This window comes from Rutidosis leptorrhynchoides, chromosome 1, assembly GCF_046630445.1.
Source record: "Rutidosis leptorrhynchoides isolate AG116_Rl617_1_P2 chromosome 1, CSIRO_AGI_Rlap_v1, whole genome shotgun sequence".
NCBI lineage: Eukaryota > Viridiplantae > Streptophyta > Magnoliopsida > Asterales > Asteraceae > Rutidosis > Rutidosis leptorrhynchoides.
Genome location: NC_092333.1, coordinates 667,579,075 through 667,600,475, shown reverse-complemented (window position 1 = coordinate 667,600,475; position 21,401 = coordinate 667,579,075). Strand labels below are relative to the sequence as shown.

Genomic DNA, 21,401 nt, shown 5'->3' with positions numbered 1-21,401 from the left:
TTTATAGAACGACAATTTTGGCATCGAATTCTCTTATTTGCCACTCACACACACCCATTAGAAAGAAACTCCTCGCATTTATCGCGCAAAGCGTACTCGAAATATTTTAGGTTAACTGCTTGGCCCGCACAAAGTGAAGGATACCAGAAGCACAACCTTGGAGAAAACTCCCCTCAGGATTTAAACCTGCACTTATTTTTCAAGGATACGAGTCTAGAATCAACTGAGGCTTTTTTACCACTAAACCAATAATTATGTGGTATCATTTGACATAATTCGTTATTATCATTATATCGAAAATTCACAAAATCAAAATAAATCATTTAATGGATTTCAATAGTGAAAGGTGTGCACTAGGGGTTTGACTGCTATACACTCAAATAATATTTGTACACAATGGTACCCCACTCAAACTTGCTACAAAGCCACATAGTGTCTTTTCCTTTCATACATTCCCTATAAATAATTCCCATGCATAAGTCCCCATTATTAACTAACTTGTCAACAACCAGAAACTAATTAACATTCGCAAATCACAATCTTTTAGCATTTATATGGCCTTCATATCAAAAGTTCACAACTTCTCCGGCGACTTTCAAACTCCGGCAACTACTCTGCCAACATGGTATGATGACACTTATTCACAAGGCTTCTTAGACAATATTTATGGTGTCACGATGTTACATGATGAGTATGATATTGCTACACCAACGTTATCTCGATCATCGTCATGGAAGCCTTTACTCCCCGAGAGATTCGGGGTGTCTGAGATGGTGGTTCCGACCTCACCAACCGGATTTAGTAGCGTTAATTATATACGAAATGATTATCAAAAACTTGAAAAACATGAATATGTTTCTAGTAACGGGGGTACTAGCAATGATACCAATTCATGGTCATCTTATCCCAACAATTGGGTATGTAATTTTTTCAACATTTTTGTCTACCTTTTTTCGTAATCTTCATCTTTCATGGTGCAATTACATGCATGATTTACTTAATTTTAGAAGGAAAAAAAAAGTGTAATTAATTAAGATGTTAATTTTGTAATTAGTTAATTTCATGATAAGAAATATTAAAGTAATCTATAAGTTTGTTTATAAAAACTTGTCTAATGATTATGTCTTATAGATTTCCTAACTTGGCTATTTTTAGTTATATAACGTAGCTAGTAATTGTTTCACATGTTAACGTATGTAGCAAGGCGATTGCCTGAAAACGAACAAAGAGATCGAAGAACCGACATTAAAGATTGGAAGGTATTCAATGGAAGAAAGGAAGGACAAGATCATGAGGTATCTCAAAAAGCGAAATCAAAGGAACTTCAACAAGACCATTAAGGTATTTCATAATCTATTTCATTTCTCTTTGTTTTATATTTTTTAAAAACATGATAATAAAATAGGAAAATGTTTGTATAGAATTAATATTTGCATATATAAATTTAAAAGTTTTGTAGCCTTAAAGATTAAAGTGAAAACTTATTTGAAAACATTTAAAATAATGCTTAATGTGTATATATAGTAAGTTTTGAAACTAAGAATTGTTAAATTGCCTAGTAGTGATTAATTTTAGGATAAATTGTTGTATAGTATGAGTGTAGAAAGACATTAGCCGACAAGCGAATACGAGTAAGAGGGAGGTTCGCAAAGAACAACAATGATCATCTTCTTTATCATCATGATCATAATCATGATCATGATCATCATCAACCTTGTGATCAAGATCAAGTGCTTCCCAACATGAATACTACCACCAATAATCCTTCTGAAGAAGACATTCTATACACCAATAGTTTTCTGGTAGTTATAGTTATTTCACATAAAATTTATTGTATATGATAGTTATGTTACGAGAAGAAATTATTGATTTGAATGCAAATGCATATATATGCAGATGAAGCAGGATTATGATGAAGAGGAACAATGGCTACAAGAAGCAATGGCTAGTTTATTGTATTCACCACAAAATATATAATTAGTCAATATTTTTAAATTTCATCCATTTGAATGTTTAATCCTTCGTCATGTATATTCATTGTGCAAGGTTTCTATCAATCAGTTTCAAATATTTTCAATCATGTAAAGTAATACGAATCAATCACCAACAAATTACCAAATATCTAAAACAAAGAGTAATCCTTCTTTAAATCAAACAAAAAATACAGAAACAACAATCTTCTATTATTGTAGAAGATTGATTAAGTATAATCAAAATAGAAATCGAAACTACAAGATCATAATAGATGGTCACTCAACTAATTGAGAGAGAAAACAAAAACACAGAAATCGATCAAATGAAATCACGCACAGAAACCCTAAAATTGGGTATAAATATAAATTAATAATAGCAGTTAAGTCCCTCCAGTTTGTCATCTTGAATCCTTGAGCTCCAAGTATTCCAAATGCACCAAAAAGCCCCTTGAACTTAGAAAAAACATGCACAGCCACTCCTTTTCAGTTAAACACTTAACCTGAAAAAGTAACCAAGGACTAAACAAGTAAAAAGGATTTTAACAAATAATACAAGAATAAGATTGTAGAAACATCATTATTTATCACCCTCCCTCAATCTTATTCTTGAACAAGTCCAACAATCCCAGCTGATTAAAGAAATAATTGTGTTTTTTGACACTTAATTAGAATCTATTTTAACAGTTTGAATGATTCCAGAACTAAATTTTTCCCTTATAAAATGAACATCTATTTCTAGATGTTTTGTCCTTTCATGAAAAACAAGATTTGCAGCCATTTGTATGGCTGATTTATTATCACAGAAAAGAGGAATAGGAATAGTAGGCTTAACTTTCAGATCATGAAGAACTTTAAGAATCCATATAATTTCACATGTAGCATTACCCATAGCTCTATACTCAGATTCAGCAGAAGATCTTGCAACAACATTTTGTTTCTTGCTTTTCCAAGAAACTAAAGAATCTCCATAAAAATACAATATCCATTGACAGATTTTGACATGAAAGTAGCCTTTGCCCAATCAGCATCAGCATAGGAAACTAAATTCAAATTTTTTGACTTAACAATAACATTTCCTTTACCAGGTGAAAGTTTAAGATACCTTAAAACATGGAGAGCAAGTTTAAAATGAGATTGTAAAGATTTATGCATAAACTAACTCAAACAATGTACAGCAAAAGAAATATCAGGCCTTGTCATTGTTAAATAAATCAGTTTTCCAACAAGTCTCTGATATGTAGTAATATCATTCAAAACAGGATCACTTTCAGTAGGCTCAGTTTTACATGAAATGTTTTGTTCTATAGGAACAGAGAGAGGTTTACAATCTAGTAAACTAAACTCATTAAGTAACTCCAAACAATACTTCCTTTGACTCATACAAATACCATTTTCAATGTTTAGAATCTCAATTCCAAGAAAGTATTTCAAAGTTCCCAAATCTTTTATCATAACATTTGAATTTAAATATTCCTTAAACTTTTTAATTTCAACAATGTTATTTCCAGTGACAATGATATCATCCACATAAACAAGAAGAGCAAGAAAAACATCACCATCAGTTTTTGTGTATAATGAATAATCATTAATACTTTGCACAAAGCCTTTTTGAAATAAAACACTAGATAATTTCTCATTCCATTTTCTAGAAGCTTTTTTCAGACCATACAAGGATTTAATAAGTTTACAAACTTTATTACTGTTATTATCAAGATATCCTTCAGGAGGTTTCATATACACATCTTTATCAATTTCACCATAAAGAAATGCATTATTAACATCTAATTGAAACACATGCCAATCATTATTAATAGCAAGAGTAAGAAGACATCTAACAGTAACCATTTTTACAACAGGAGAGAAGGTTTCATCATACTCAACACCTTCTCTTTGACTAAACCCTTTTGTAACAAGTCTAGCCTTATATCTTTCTATTTCACCATTAGCTTTATATTTTATCTTATATATCCATTTACTCCCAATTGGTTTTCTTCCAGGAGGAAGATCAACTAAAATCTAAGTATTATTTCTATTTAAAGCTTCAATTTCAGTATTCATAGCATCAACCCAATGTTTATCTTTACAAGCTTCAATATAACAACTAGGTTCAACATTTTTGTTCAAATTGGACACAAAACACAAGTTAGCATGAGAAAGATTAGCATAGCAGACTACTTTATTAATATCATATTTCACACTATTATCAACAATATAATCATCAAACTTAGAAGGTCTCTTAGTAGGTCTACTAGACCTTCTGAGATTAAGGTCATCTCCTAAAGTTTAAGTTGGATTAGTTTAAAAAATATTTTGAAAACTGCCCTCGGGAGAACTAGTGCTATCACTAGTATTATCATCAAGTGTTGCACTTTGAGTATTATCTTCAGTTTCACTATTAGTGTTACTTGAAGAATCATACTCTGTGCCTTCACTTACTTCAGCTTCTCTTTCTCTCCATTCATCATTGGGACTTTGAGTGTTGGTATTTTGACTTTCAGAAAATATTTGATCAAAGAAATTTAAATGATTAACATCAGACTCAAAATTATTGTTCTCATAACAAGTATCAACCTTTTCTTTTAAAGGAAAAATAGTTTCATAAAATTTAACATCTCTTGAATAAAAAATGGTTTTTGAATCAAGACTAAAAAGTTTATGACCCCTTTTAACAGAAGAATAACCAATAAAGACACATTTCTCAGTTCTAGAACTGAATTTATCATAATTGTTTAACACAGTAGCAAAACATAAACAACCAAACACCCTTAAATGAGAGAGACTAGGTTTAAATCCATACACCAACTCAAAAGGAGACTTTCCAGACAGCACAGAAGATGGTAATCTGTTAATCAAATAACAAGCAGTTAACACACAATCAGTCCACGTATTAAGAGGTATCCCCCCTTGAAACATAAGACTTCTAGCTACATTCAGCATATGTCTATGTTTCCTTTCAGCAATCCTATTTTGCTGAGGAGTATAGGCAATAGTGGTTTGATGAATAATACCATGACTAGAACAAAAATTATCCATTTTAGAATTAACAAATTCAGCCCCATTATCACTTCTTATCATTTTAACTTTTGTGTTAAATTGATTTTGAAGTATGTTGTACAAATAATTCACATTGTCAAACACTTCATCTTTGGTTTTAATCATAAAAATCCAAACAGCCCTAGTAAAATCATCAACAATAGTAAGAAAGTATTTGTATCCTTCCTTACTAACCACCTTATATGGGCCCACATAGATCAAGATGCAATAAATCACATAATATAACAGACTTATTTTCACTAAGAGGAAAAGGTTCTCTTGTTTGTTTTGCCTTATGACAAATCTCACAAGGTTCAGTAAAATTAGAATCTTTTAAATTAAATATTTCTTTTAAGACCACTAAAACTTGACTTGCAGGATGTCCAAGTCTGTGATGCCAAAGTTTTAAAGAACCACAAAAAGAATTAGCACAATTACCAATATTCATTTTCTTAAACATATAAAGACCATCTTTTTCATCACCAATCCCCACTAATTTGTTTAGCATCAAATCCTGAATAAAACAATGTTGTTCATTAAACCCAACAAAGAATCTGTTACCAACAGTTAACTTATTAACAGACAGTAAATTCACACAATATTCAGGAATATATAAGACATTATAAAGAGTTATAAATTCATTTATTTGAATATTTCCAACTTTAACAATTTTAGTTTGAGTGCCATTAGGATGAGACACAGAAATATTCATATTAAACACATCAATTTCATCAAATAAATCACTGTCACTGTCAGAGCAAATCATATGTTGATTTGCTCCTGAATCTATAATCCAATCTTTATGATGATGTTTATTATTTGTAGAAAACATGTTATTACAAAAGAATTTTTCAAAATTTGAGTTAAATTTACTGCTATTATTCCAAAAATTACCTGACATATTAGCATTAAGAGCAGCAGTAGAATTCCCTTTGTCTTTATCATTAATGAGACTCATTAACTTTGAAATCTGATCAACAGTAAAAGGAGAACTACTAGTGGTAGCATTAGCATTATCAGAAACACAATTGTTATTATTAGTAGTAAATTTTGGAGCACCCTGATTAAATGGTTTTCTTATATATCCAGGAGGATATCCAATAACTTCAAAACATCTATCCACAGTGTGACCAATCATACCACACTTAGTACACTTAAAATTTGCATTAAGACCCCTTCCAGTTCCAGACCTCTTAAATTGATTTGTATTATTCATATTATTAGGTCTATTAAAGTTGTTGTTCCCATTAACATTATTAGGTGTCTTAGCAACAAAAGTACTTTTGACCAACAGTATGTCCAGAAAAATTCCTATGAGACTCTTCCCTTGAAATAACTGCAAAAGCAGTTTTAACATTGGGAAGGGGAACAGTCATAAGAAGATTACTTCTTATTGGCTGGTAAACCTCATCAAGTCCCATAAGAAACTGCATAAGTTTCATTACATTATTATGTTTAACAAAATCAGCATTAGCAGTACAAACACATTCAGGCAACTTAAAAAGAGCATCAAATTGTTTCCACAAAGTATTTAGCTTATGATAATATTCAGAAACACTAGAACCTCCTTGTGTCAATGAATTGATTTGCTTATGTAAATTAAATGTAATTGAACCATCAATTTTATCATAAGTTTCTTTGAGTTCTTGTCAGACAGTAACAGAATTATTAGAAAAGATTTGTCCCAAATACAATTCATCTGAAATAGATGTAAGTATCCATGTTAATACCACAGAATTATATATCCCCTTGATTTAACAAAACTTCATCCTTTTCATAATCACTTCTTTTAAAAGTTCCATCAATAAATCCCTTTTTAATTTTTAGTATTTAAAGCAAGAAGCATAGCTCTGCTCCAAACACTATAATTTGCAGTTCCTTTCAATTTAATTGACACAAGTGCAGTTCCAGTAGTATCGCTAGTGATAATGCTAAAAACGGACATATATTTCATAGCATTATCTTTCAAGAAAGACAAGCTTTAATTGCAGTTGTTCTATTTACAAGTTATATTCGATTAAATAATAAAAGGTGAAGACAAAAGACAGATTCGACTATTTGAAGATGCAAACGACCAAAAAGCTAAAAAGTACAAAGTACAATCCAAGTGGTTCAAATTATTGATGAGAAACGTCTAAAAATGGCAAGAGTACAAGCCGCAAAAAGCAAAGTACAAGATATTAAATTGTACGAAAAGGCGTTCGAAAATTCAAAAATGGGACCTGAGTCAACTATCAATGCACGACGCAACAGACCTAAAATTACAAATTAACTATGCACATAAATATAATATAATATATAATTAATTCTATAAAATTATATATATATATATATATATATATATATATATATATATATATATATATATATATATATATATATATATATATATATATATATTATATTTATATATTAAAAACCGTCGGCAAGCTAGGATCCAAAATGTGAGCTGGAAATGGAACCTCCGCACTCGCGGAGCTGTGAAGCACAAAAGCTCTGCACTCGCGGAGCTGTACAGTGAAACGTGGGCCTATAAAAGGCCGCGCATTCTGATCGATTTCAACATCTTTTTCTTTCTTATCTATCTACGATATATTTATATTTTATAATTTTAATTTTAATTTTAATTTAAGTTTAATACTAATAAGGTTATAATGGTGAATGTTTTAAGTTTGTAAGTCAAAATTCTGTCCGTGTAACGCTACGCTATTAATACTCATTGTAAGTTATGTTCAACCTTTTTAAATTAATGTCTAGTAGCTAAGTTAGTATTATTCTTGTTTAAGCCGAAGTAATCGTGATGTTGGGCTAAATATTAAAGACGGGGTTATTGGGCTTTGTACCATAATTGGGGTTTGGACAAAAGAACGACACTTGTGGAAATTAGACTATGGGCTATTAATGGGTTTTATATTAACTAAACGATACCTCGTTATTTTAATATTAAAGATTACAATTCGATGTATCTATAAATAACCACATACGCTTAATCGGGTACGGTGGGCTGGATATCTATAAATACCAATAATTGTTCATTTTACCAGACACGGGGATGGATTAATAGTCAATGGACTCGTTGAGACAGGGGTGGATTACATTCAAGGGTAATTGGTGTAATTGTTAACAAAGTATTGAAACCTTGGATTACACGCAGTCGATAACCTGGTGTATTCATTAAACAAAGTATTAAGACCTTGTTACAGTTCGAATCCCCAATTAGTTGGAATATTTGACTTCGGGTATAAGGATAATTTGACGAGGACTCTCGCACTTTATATTTATGACTGATGGACTATTATGGACAAAATCGTATGGACATATCGAATAATCCAGGACAAAGGACAATTAACCCATGATAATAAACTAAAATCAACACGTCGAACATCATGATTACGGAAGTTTAAATAAGCATAATTCCTTTATTTTATATCTTATCGCACTTTTAATTATCGTACTTTTTAATTACCGCAATTTTATTTATCGCACTTTAATTTATCACAATTTTATTATCTTCATTTACTTTACGCTTTAAATTAAGTTATTTGTATATTTAATATTTTACATTAGGTTTTAATTGTTACTAAAGTTTTAAAATCGACAAACTTGTCATTAAACGGTAAAAAAAAACCCCTTTTATAATAATAATAATATTACTTATATATATATATATATATATATATATATATATATATATATATATATATATATATATATATATATATATATATATATATATATTTATACAAATATAGTTTCAAAAAAAAAATATAGCGTTAAACTTGGCTAGCTCCATGCGAAACGAACCGGACTTACTAAAAACTACACTACTGTACGATTAGATACACTGCCTATAGTGTTGTAGCAAGGTTTAGGTATATCCACTCTAATAATAAATAAATAACTTGTGTAAAATTGTATCGTATTAAATAGTATTTCGCAATAAAAATATAACTATTTTGTATACGCTGCTACACACATCAAGTATTTTTGGCGCCGCTGCCGGGGAAAGATTCAACGCCGAAGCGAAACGCTATAAAAAAAAGAAAGATTTTTATTAAGTTTTAATCTATTTTTGTAAAAATATAAGTTTTAAATATTAAAAATAAAAATATAAAAACATAAAATATATATATATATATATATATATATATATATATATATATATATATATATATATATATATATATATATATATATATATATATATATATATATATATATATATATATATATATATATATATATATATATATATATATATATATATATATATATATCTATTTAGGTGTTTTAATTAAAAAGTTTATTTTTTTTAGAATTATAAAAATCTAATAAATAATTGTTAAAGTATAAGTTTTATTTAAGTTATATTTTGTAAAAACTAAAAACAGAAAATTAAAAAAAAACACTGAACCTGCGTAATTTGAACCTGCACATCATCTGAATCTGGATCCTCCGCACTCACGGAGTTATTTGGCTGAAGAAATCTGCACTCGCGGAGATGTCTGACAACTGAAACCTGGTACAGCATTTAATACGATTTAGGGTTTAATTTAATTTTTATTATTATTAATTAAATCATTTAGGGTTTAATTAAAATATTAATTAGTTTAATTTAGTTTTATTTTTAGTTTTAATTAGTATTATTAAGTCTAATTAGTTTTATTATATAAATTAATACTTTTATAAAATAATAATATAAAAATAATATTTTTATAAAAATTGTATTTTTATAACTTTAGTTTTATTTTTAAATTTTGTATATCTTAATCGTTTAATTCGTAACTTTTATAATATTTATCGTTTGTAACTAGTTTTAAGATATAGTATTTTTGCCGTAGTTATTTTTATTTCTAGATTTTTAGGCTTTGCCGTAAAATCCCTTAAGTGCTTTTTCTTTAGACTAAGATTTAGGTGCTTTAGAATTTTAGAACGCCGTTTTAAGATTTTAGTACTTTTTAAGTTATTGCTGTTTTGGATATAGAGTTCCTTTTAAGCTTTAATACCTTTAGACGTAAGTTTTAATTTTTAGTTTTTAGACTTTTAAGTTTCGACGCTGCATTTTATTGTTTTTCGACCTTTTATTTTTTCGACGTTTTTCGACGCACTCTTTTTCTTTATTATTTCTCGACGCTCTAGTTTTTAGGACATAGATTTTTATTTCAAAATTTCGACGAAAAATTATTTTAAGCGGTTAAATTAATAGACATCCAAAATTTTCTGGTTCGTAGTAATAGTTGGATTTGTTAGTGGCGAGTTGTGGGCTTCTGATTTAAAGGGTCCTGGCTACCTGCTGCATCTATTGGCTATTCGAAACGTGGGCAAAAATCAGAAAAGTCTATTAATTTGATAACTTATATAATTTTTATCTTTATAACTAATAGGATATTCAGTGAATGCACCGAACAAAACATTCACCACCTTTCATACGTTCACCAACTGTAACTCGATCAAGACATCTAGCCAATATTGTCGCCGTTGATTTTTCTTTAGAATCGTCATCTAGTCGACCAAGTACTCCAATTCAAATTTTCGATAATCCATTTTTTGAACCCGACCTCACAATTGAGAATCCGGAGGATATTCAGGGACAATTCAGAGATCCTGAACCACTAATCATTCCTCCTGAACCACAAATCACTCATTCAGAGATTGTCGAGGAAGAAACCATTAAATCAGAATCATCTAGTGATTCAGATTCAACAAATCCAATCATGGAAAATCTAGAACCTCTAAGTATGGAAGACCGAATGAGAGCTAAACGCACTGGCCAAGGTCATGCCATTACTCAACCAGACATTAATGCGCCAGATTATGAAATCAAAGGACAAATCCTACACATGGTAACTAATCAATGCGAATTTAGTAGTGCGCCGAAGGAAGATCCAAATGAACATCTTTGCACCTTTAATAGGATCTGTACTCTATTTAAAATAAGAGAAGTTAAGGATGAACAGATCTATCTCATGTTATTTCCCTGGACTTTAAAGGGAGAAGCCAAAGATTGGTTAGAATCGTTACCTGAAGGGACGATTGATACACGGGATGTTTTAGTTGAAAAATTTCTTAAACAATTCTTTCCGGCATCTAAAGCCGTGAGACTTCAAGGAGAAATTGTTACATTCACACAAAAGCCAAATGAAACTTTATATGAGGCGTGGACAAGATTTGGAAAGTTATTGAGAGGATGTCCGCAACATGGTTTGGACACTTATCAAATAGTACAAATATTCTACCAAGGATGCGACATCACTACACGAAAAGACATCGACATAGCAGCTGGTGGTTCCATTATAAAGAAAACCGCAACTGAAGCTTACAAAATTATTGATAACACTGCCTCCCACTCACATGTGTGGCATCAAGAAAAAGATATCGTTAGATCATATAAAGCAGCTAGAGCCGATTCTAGCCATGACTTTGATTCCATGTCCGCAAAGATAGATGCTTTCGAGAGACGAATGGATAAGATGACTAAAGATATTCACGCAATACGAATTAGTTATGAGCAGTGTGGAGGACCACATTTGACAAAAGATTGTCTCAGTATTGAACAAACAATGGAACAAAGAGAGAATGTTTCATACATGAACCAAAGGCCTGGAAATAATTATCAGAATAATTATTAACCGTCAAGACCAATCTACAATCAAAATCAGAATTATAACCGAAATGTTCCACACAACAATCAATAAGGTCCTAGCAATCAACAAGTATCTAATAATACTTACAATCAGCAAAGGCCTATTTTTCCAAATAAACCACCACAAACCGATGATAAAAAGCCAAATTTAGAAGATATGATGTCGAAGCTAGTTGAATCTCAAACTCAATTTTTCACATCTCAGAAACAAACTAATGAACAAAATGCTTAAGCATTTAGAAATCAACAAGCTTCTATCCAAAATCTGGAATAAAAATAAGTAACCTAGCAAGGTTGATAGGTGAAAGAAAACCAGGGAGTCTACCCAGCGATACAAATGCTAACCCCTGGAATGAAACAGCTAAAGCCATTACCACGAGAAGTGGTATTACACTTAAACCACCTGAAATGCATGTAAATTCCGATGACTCTATTCCTACTTTACAAGAACCACAATCTGATCAAGAAAAGGAAAAAGAACCGGTAGTTGAAAAGGTTAATGAAGATAACACAGTTAAGGCTAAACCTTATGTTAAACCATACCAACCACCACTTCCTTACCCGAGTAAAATGAGAAAAGAAAGACTTGAAGCCGAGCAATCCAAATTCTTGAATATGTTTAAACAAATAAATGTCATTCTTCCTTTCATTGAAGCTTATTTCAGGAATGCCTAGATATGCTAAATTTCTGAAAGATCTAATCACAAATAGAAAGAAAATGGAAGAACTTTCGGCTGTTACAATGAATGCTAATTGTTCTGCAGTGCTGTTGAATAAGATACCGGAAAAATTATCAGATCCAGGAAGTTTCACAACTCCATGTTTTCTGGGTAGTCTTAGTTCAATAGAAGCATTGGCAGACTTAGGTGCTAGTATAAATTTAATGCCGTATTCACTATACACTAAACTAGACCTTGGAGAATTGAAACCAACACGAATAAGCATACAACTAGCCGATCGATCAGTAAAATATCCTAGAGGGATAATGGAGAACATTCTAGTTAAAGTTGGTACTTTAGTATTTTCAGTAGACTTTGTTATTTTGGACATGGAAGAAGATTCTCGAGTTCCTCTTATATTAGGAAGACCATTCTTAAACACGGCTAAAGCAATAATAGACGTGTTTGGTAAGAAACTGACCCTAAGTATAGAGGACGAGAGTGTTACCTTTTCTATTGATAGAGCCATGCAACAACCGCAATCTGCAGATAATACATGTTATTATATTCAAACTATAGATTCACATGCAGAATTGTTAGAAGAATTTCCAGAATTAAAAGGAACGGGAGAATGTTCTTTAGGAGAACGAACTGAACCAATTGATGAAGCTGAAATGTTAGCCACACTCATGGCTAATGAATACGAACCAACAACAGAAGAACTTCAAATGCTAAAAGAGGAAGACAGATATCGATACAAATCATCGATAGAAGAACTACCGACATTAGAGTTAAAGCCACTTCCAACCCATTTGGAATACGCTTATTTACATGGTGAATCTGAATTACCTGCGATAATATCATCTTCTCTTACAGAAAATGAAAAATCTTGACTCATTTCTGTACTAAAAGCTCATAAACCAGCTATTGCATGGAAGATTCATGACACTAAAGGCATAAGTCCTTCATATTGCACACATAAAATCCTTATGGAAGAAGGTCATAAAACATATGTGCAACGCTAACGAAGACTAAATCCTAATATGCAAGATGTTGTTAAGAAAGAAATTATTAAATTGCTAGATGCAGGTTTAATTTATCCAATTTCTGATAGTCCATGGGTAAGCCCAGTAAATGCGTACTTAAGAAGGGTGGCATGACTGTCATCACAAATGAAAAAAATGAGCTTATTCCTACTAGGACTGTAACAGGATGGCGTGTCTGTATTGATTATAGAAAACTAAATGACGCCACCAGAAAAGATCACTTTCCCTTACCTTTCATTGATCAAATATTGGAAAGATTAGCCGGGAATAGTTACTATTGTTTTCTTGACGGTTTTTTCGGATACTTTCAAATTCCGATAGCACCCGAGGACCAAGAGAAAACCGCGTTCACGTGCTCTTATGGTACTTTTGCTTACAAACGCATGCCATTTGGACTTTGCAACGCCCCTGCAACCTTTCAAAGGTGCATGATGGCGATTTTTCATGACATGATAGAAGAATGCATGGAAGTTTTTATGGATGACTTTTCAGTCTTGGGTGATACTTTTGAAACATGTCTAGTTAATCTTGAACGAATGCTTATTAGATTCGAACAATCAAATCTAGTTCTTAATTGGGAGAAATGCCATTTCATGGTTAAAGAAGGCATCGTTCTTGGAAATAAAATCTCAAATGAAAGAATTGAAGTGGATAGAGCTAAAGTAGATGTAATTGCTAAACTTCCACATCCCATCAATGTTAGAGGAGTTAGGAGTTTTCTAGGGCATGCCCGTTTTTACCGATGTTTCATAAAAGATTTTTCTAAAATTACCACTCCTATGAATAAACTCCTAGAAAAGGATGCTCCATTCATCTTTTCGGATGAATGCATCAAATCTTTTAATATTCTTAAAGAAAAACTCACTAATGCGCCGATCATGATAACTCCAAATTGGAATCTACCATTTGAACTTATGTGCGATGCAAGTGATTTTGCAATGGGAGCTGTTTTAGGACAAAGGATTGAAAACGATTTCAACCTATTTATTATGCTAGTAAGATACTACAAAGAGCACAAACGAATTACACAACTACTGAAAAAAAACTCCTTGCTATTGTCTTTGCTTTTGACAAATTTCGTTCATATCTCGTTCTAGCTAAAATGGTGGTCTATACCGACCATTCTGCTCTTAGATACCTATTTTCGAAATAAGATGCCAAACCACAATTAATCCATTGGATCTTACTCTTACAAGAGTTCGATATTGAAATCCGAGACAAAAAGGGAGCAGAAAATCTCGTCGCTGATCATCTTTCTCGTCTTGAAAATCCTGAATTAGAAGTTCTAAATGAATCGGCTATACAAGATAACTTTCCTGATGAATATCTTTTGAAGATCGATTATAATGAAATTCCATGATTTGCAGACTATGCAAACTACTTAGTATGTGGATTCCTTGAAAAAGGATTGTCGTACCAAAAACGAAAGAAATTCTTTAGTGATATAAAACACTATTTCTGGAAAGATCCACATTTGTTTAAAAGTTGTCCCGATGGAATAATACGCCGATGTGTATTCGGAGATGAAGCTAGTCAAATCTTAAACCATTGTCACACAGGACCAACAGGAGGGCATTATGGGCCTCAACTCACAGCAAGAAAAGTTTACGACGCTGGATTCTATTGGCCTACAATTTTCAAAGATGCACACCTTCTTTGTAAAACCTGTGATGCTTGTCAAAGGGCCGAAAAAATAAGTCAACGTGATAAAATGCCACAAAATGTCATTCAAGTTTGTGAAGTATTTGACGTTTGGGGTATTGACTTTATGGGTCCATTTCCAAAATCTCATAATAATCTCTACATTCTTGTTGCCATTGATTATGTATCTAAATGGGCGGAAGCACAAGCTCTCCCAACTAACGATGCATGAGTTGTAGTCAACTTCTTAAAATGTCTTTTTGCAAGGTTCGAAACACCGAAAGCTTTAATAAGTGATCGGGGTACTCATTTTTGTAATAATCAACTTGAGAAAGTTCTCAAAAGATATGGAGTAGCTCATAAAATCTCAACTGCTTATCATCCACAAACAAGTGGACAAGTTGAAAATACCAACCGAGCATTAAAACGTATTCTAGAGAAAACCGTAGGATCAAAGAGGATGCACTCTGGGCTTTTAGAACAGCCTACAAAACTCCAATTGGAACCACACCTTTTAAACTCGTTTATGAAAAAGCATGTCACCTTCCAGTAGAAATTGAGTACAAACATTTTGGGCTTTGAAGACATGTAATCTTGATTTGCATGAAGCCGGACGTCTACGGTTAAGTCAACTAAACGAATTAGAAGAACTAAGACATGAAGCATATGAAAATTCGTTAATCTATAAGGAAAGAACGAAGAAATGGCATGATAAAAGAATCAGAAGTTCAAAAGAATTTAAGGAAGGAGACAGAGTCCTTCTTTTCAATTCACGATTCAAGCTATTTCCTGGAAAATTAAAATCTAGATGGTCTGGACCATTCATAGTTAAAAGAGTTTTTCCATATGGAACAATAGAGTTGATAAATTCAAATGGGATTGAATTTAAAGTTAATGGTCACAGAGTTAAACATTACATACATGGTCCAATGGAAGTTGACAATGAAGTTAATCACAATTTCAACACCACAGCTAACTAAGTGTGGGGAGAATCAAGTCTTTTTAAGGATAATATTTATTTCTGTTAGAGTTAGATATTCTATTTTTTTGTAGTTCTCGAGAATGGAATCCGAATGGTCTTTCCCTAGCAGACCCTAAAGAACTAGTCTTCTCCTTCTATTCTGAATTTTTATTTCTTTTAGGTTTTACGAGATGAAGAATTCCTTTGATCTGAACCATGGTCTACTACTACACACTATGATTACTAAACGTAATAATAACATCTTCCCGAGTGAACTGGTATCATTCATAAGAGGAAAAATGGACGAAGTGAGAAAAGAACTCAGGAAAGATCATCATAAGATACATTTTGGTAAAGGAAAATCAGAATCCGCAACAAAAAGAAGAGCACGACACCTTGAAAGATGTCATAAATGCGGAAAATGTTCACACGAAGGTAAATGTTCGAACAATCAATCATATTCAAATACCGAATTTGTTACTCTATGCAGAGAAGGACCGTTCATATGTTTAGAAGAAAACTTATTGAAGAATCGAGGTTACGTTTATGTAGCTATGGAAAACCAAATCACACGACTCTCCTATGAGTCGGCTAAAGCAGGTCTCTGAGAATTCTATATCATAGGTAAGTATGTGCAGTTTTTATTTTTTATTTATTGCTTTTAACCTTTTGATAATAAACGTTGAATCGTTAGTTATAAAGTATTAAATTGATATTCAATAAAATTAGGTATGCGAAACCGAAATTATTGATATCATACAAAAATTTATTACATCACTGCGAAATTTACCGTTTATTCTTAAGGTATAAATATCTTTAATCAATCAATCCAAAATATTTCATAAATTCGTCAGGTGTAAAACTGGGTAATATAGCCGAAATTACTTTACCCAAAAGAGGGGCGTATATTTTTGATAATATTTGATTGATTAAAGTGGGATAAAAGACCAAAAATATTTTTAATTTTATTTTTACCATATTTTTAAAATTAATAAATTAATATTAAATTATTATTGTAAATTTCTAAAACCAATATATTTAAGTTTTTAAATATTTTAAAAATTAATATTTTCAATATAAGTTTGTAAAATTAATGTATAAAAATATTAATATGAATTTTTAATTTTATGCATTTTAAATTTAAGTTTGGTGTGAATTTAAAAATTAAAATTTACTTTATTTCATTAAGTTAAAAATTTGATATTTAAAATTCGTCGTGAGTTGAAGACTAGGTCGTTGAACCGAAATTGCTTTACCCAAGGGAGGGACGAGAAATTTTATTATCATTATTTTTAATCTTATTGATTTAAAGTATGCCAAAAACATTTAAAAAAAAAACTCAAAAATCTTTGCTTTTAAAACAAACGCTTTAAAATGATAAATTTTAAAATTTTATCGAGGGACGGACTAGGTAAACATACCGAAACAACCTCGTCCTAAATAAAAAGGAAAACAAATTTTTAAAATTTATTAATTTTTTTTATTAGTTAAACCTTATTAAAAAAAAGATAATCCGCACTCACGGAGTTTGGGGTGACCCCACATCCGCACTTGCGGAGAAATAAAAATTCAGAAAGGGTTAACTGGTCGAACAGACCAGTCCCCAACACACCACACCCAATTTTCTGCGAAAAACACACACAAAACGCTCTCAAATTCGAAATTTTTCACTGTTCAACATCAAATTTTTCAAGGAGATCGGTAATTTCTACATCTAAATACTCTTTAATTCGGATTTTTAGTGTTCTTGAATAAATTTATACCTAATTTGATTTTGATGATTTCTAGTTTAATTATGCTTAAATTGTTTATGTATTATGCTTGTATAACCTAGATTGATGCTATTTAACATGATTAGAAGTCCTAAACTTCAAATTTTGAGTAATCTAGGGTTCGTGTTCTTGAGAAAAATTGGGGGTTTTTTTTATATAAACGGGTTATGTCCGAATTTTGTTGTTAGTTTATACTAAATTGAGTAGTGTAACATGTTTAGGTTGCTAAATGATCAAAACTTTGATCCTAAACATGATTTTTAAGTATTAAAGTGGACTTTTTGAGTCAAAAATGCATGAACTCAATTTAATTGATATGAATGCCATTTGGAACTTGTTTAATTACTAGTAATGATTATTTTGACATGTTATTTGAGATAAAAGTTAAAGAACATTGTATACATTTTCATATATGTTTATTTGTAAAAGTGTAGAATTGTTAATATTGTGAAAATGCATATAAAGTTTAATATGGATTAAATATGTCATTATGATTGTTTTGATTTATGATTCTGATAACACTAATGCATATTTGGATGCACAAAAATTGTGTTTAATGTGTTTTGCAGACTGAAAGGGGTGAATCTTCATCCGCATCTCAGGCTCACAATGCTCCTCCTGAGAATGCAGAAGAATAGGAGATTAACTACTGATAGTGCTCCAAATAAACATATATTTAGTAGCAATATCCTCCCAATATGTAAATTATTTAGTTGTAATTTTCCTATTGTAAGTTGTAATCGTTTATATTAAATAAGTGCGAAGATAAAAGGCGAAAACGAAGATTTGAAGACACAAACGTCCAAAAAGCTCAAATGTACAAGATACAATTCAAAAGGTTCAATTTATTGATGAGAAACGTCTAAAAATGACAAGAGTACAAGTTACAAAATGCAAAGTACACGATATAAAATAGTACGTAAGGACGTTCGAAAATCCGGAATCGGGACATGGGTCAACTATCAACGCCCGATACAACGGACTAAAAATTACAAGTCTACTATGCACAAGAATATAATATAATATATAAATAATTATATTAATTATTTATATTTTATATTTATATATAAATTATGTCGACAAGCAAGGTTCCAAAATTATGTGAGCTGGATTTTCAAACTCCATGACTCGCGGAGTTTGCAGGCTTAAAACTCCACGACTCGCGGAGCTGTCAGAAATCAAAACGCCTATAAACGGCCATGCATTCTGCCGAGTAAAAATATAAAAAATAATAATAATACTCTGTAATAAATAATAAATATATATATATATATATAAAATATATATATATATATATAGTATAGGGTAGTTTTATATTAGATTAGTTCGGGTTATGTAAAGGTTATTTTACGGGTTTTTGAAGTCGAAATTCTGTCCGTGTAACACTACGCGATAAATACTCAATGTAAGTTATGTTCTCCTTTTTAAATTAATGTCTCGTACTTAAGTTATTATTATGCTTAAGTTATTATTATGCTTATTTAATACTGAAGTAATCATGATGTTGGGCTAAAAATATTAAAATTGGGTAATTGGACTTTGTACCATAATTGGGGTTTGGATAAAAGAACGACACTTGTGGAAATTAGACTATGGGCTATTAATGGATTTTATATTAACTAAACAATACCTTGTTAATTTAATATACAAACTTATAATTTGACGTATTTGTATATAACCACATACGCTTGACTGGTACGGTGGGCGGGATATCTATAAATACCAATAATTATTCATTTTACCGGACACGGAACTGGATTAATAGTTAATAGACTTGTTGAAACAGGGGTGAATTACATTCAAAGGTAATTGGTGTAATTGTTAACAAAGTAGTAAAACCTTGGTTTACACGCAGTCGATAACCTGTTCTATTCATTAAACAAAGTATTAAAACCTTGTTACAATTCGAATCCCCAATTAGTTGGAATATTTGACTTCGGGAATAAGAATAATTTGACGAAGGCTTTCGCTCTTTATATTTATGACTGATGGACTATTATGGACAAATCCGTATGGACATATTAAATAATCCAGGACAAAGGACAATTAACCCATGGGCATAAAACTAAAATCAACACGTCAAACATCATGATTATGGAAGTTTAAATAAGCATAATTCCTTTATTTTCATATTTAATTGCACTTCTAATTATTGCACTTTTATTTATTGTTATTGTATTTAATTACACTTTTAATTATCGTACTTTTTAATTATCGCACTTTTATTTATCGAAATTTCATTATCGTTATTTATTTTACGTTTTAAATTAAGTTATATTTATTTTACATTCGGTTTTAACTGCGACTAAAGTTTTAAAATCGACAAACCGGTCATTAAACGGTAAAAATCCCCTTTTATATATTATTAATATAATATATTTTGTACAAATATAATTGTTTAAAAATATAGTATGCAATAAGCCCGCTCCCTGTGGAACGAACCGGACTTACTAAAAACTACACTACTGTACGATTAGGTACACTGCCTATAGTGTTGTAGCAAGGTTTAGGTATATCCCATTTGTAAATAAATAATTAAAACTTGTGTAATTTGTAACGTATTTCGTAGTAAAATATAGTACTATCACGTACCCCCATGCTACCACATCAACTACCAATATAGACAAAATCTACCGCATCAATTCATTTCATATTCAAATATAGAATTGGCAGATTTACACCTAATTTAAGGTTTGACCGACATTGGATAGATTATCCAAAATATCAGAGGAACTTGCACACTCTTCAGTCTAATGTTGTTGAAGTACCCAGGGTAATATATTGGTAATCGTTAGAAACAGTGGGATTGGCCGATCCAATCAGAGAATTGCTTACACTAAGGTATGGTAATTCTACTTTTAATGATTGAAAACGTTTGTTCAATATACGTAGGCGTGTATATAGAGAATGGTGTGTGGAATTATTATGTAGTGTTGAAATAAATGATCGGGTAGCTACCTTAACCGATCGGAGTTTTATTAGATTTTTATTAGGAGGTGTGATGCGTCATATGTCTCTACTAGACATGGCTCAGGCTTTGTGTATATATACGCCTGAGGAACTAGCATCTACTGATTGTCAAAGGTTGGTAGTTAATGGTAGGAGGGTTGATGAAAATTTTGATATGAATGGAAAATGGAGTAGAATGACTAGACATAACCGATTTCGTGGGGGGAATAACTCTTATACTGATATTGATAGAGCTGAGCTAAGAGTAATCCATAGGTTCTTAGCAAACTCGATTACACAGCGAGGAAGGAACAAAGAGAAGGTAAATGAGAATGATTTATTTTATCTCATGTGTATTCGAGACCCACAGAGCGCTGTGAGTATACCTTATTGTGTGGGTTATTATTTATCGGCTATGGTTAGGGGTTTACGACCTAATAGTATAATAGGAGGTGGTATCTTTGTTACTTTAATTGCTGAGTATCTCGGTGTCGATAGAAGTCAGGGGGGATTAATAATTGCAGCACCAGAACCCCGTGATACAATTGGTTTGAAAGTATATCATGGTGCTAAGGTTTTAAAGAAATGACATAACGCTGCAGCACCATATGATGGCCATCATCCACAGGTCGAAAGAGATCAGCAGCAAGGTAATGCGGGAGGGGGGAATCAGATGACAGAAATGAAAATTTTATGGCTCAACATGAAATGTCCCGTTCTTATT

The 21,401-nt window shown here is 31.3% G+C and overlaps 1 protein-coding gene across 1 annotated transcript; it reads left to right on the top strand.

Annotated features, from left to right (window-relative positions):
• The first annotated feature begins 514 nt into the window (after positions 1-514).
• On the top strand, positions 515-2,000 carry LOC139885902 (uncharacterized). The gene is made up of 4 exons (XM_071869657.1): positions 515-917; positions 1,201-1,341; positions 1,593-1,802; positions 1,897-2,000. Exons 1-4 carry the CDS (start codon positions 555-557, stop codon positions 1,975-1,977), a joined length of 795 nt encoding a protein of 264 aa, XP_071725758.1. The 5' UTR covers positions 515-554; the 3' UTR covers positions 1,978-2,000.
• The last annotated feature ends 19,401 nt before the right edge of the window (positions 2,001-21,401 follow it).

Coding starts and splice junctions, on each gene's coding strand:
- LOC139885902 (XM_071869657.1), top strand. CDS start 555: ATGGCCTTCATATCAAAAGTTCACAACTTCTCCGGCGACTTTCAAACT. Junction 1,342..1,592: donor ACTTCAACAAGACCATTAAG/GTATTTCATAAT, acceptor ATTGTTGTATAG/TATGAGTGTAGAAAGACATT. Junction 1,803..1,896: donor TATACACCAATAGTTTTCTG/GTAGTTATAGTT, acceptor ATATATATGCAG/ATGAAGCAGGATTATGATGA.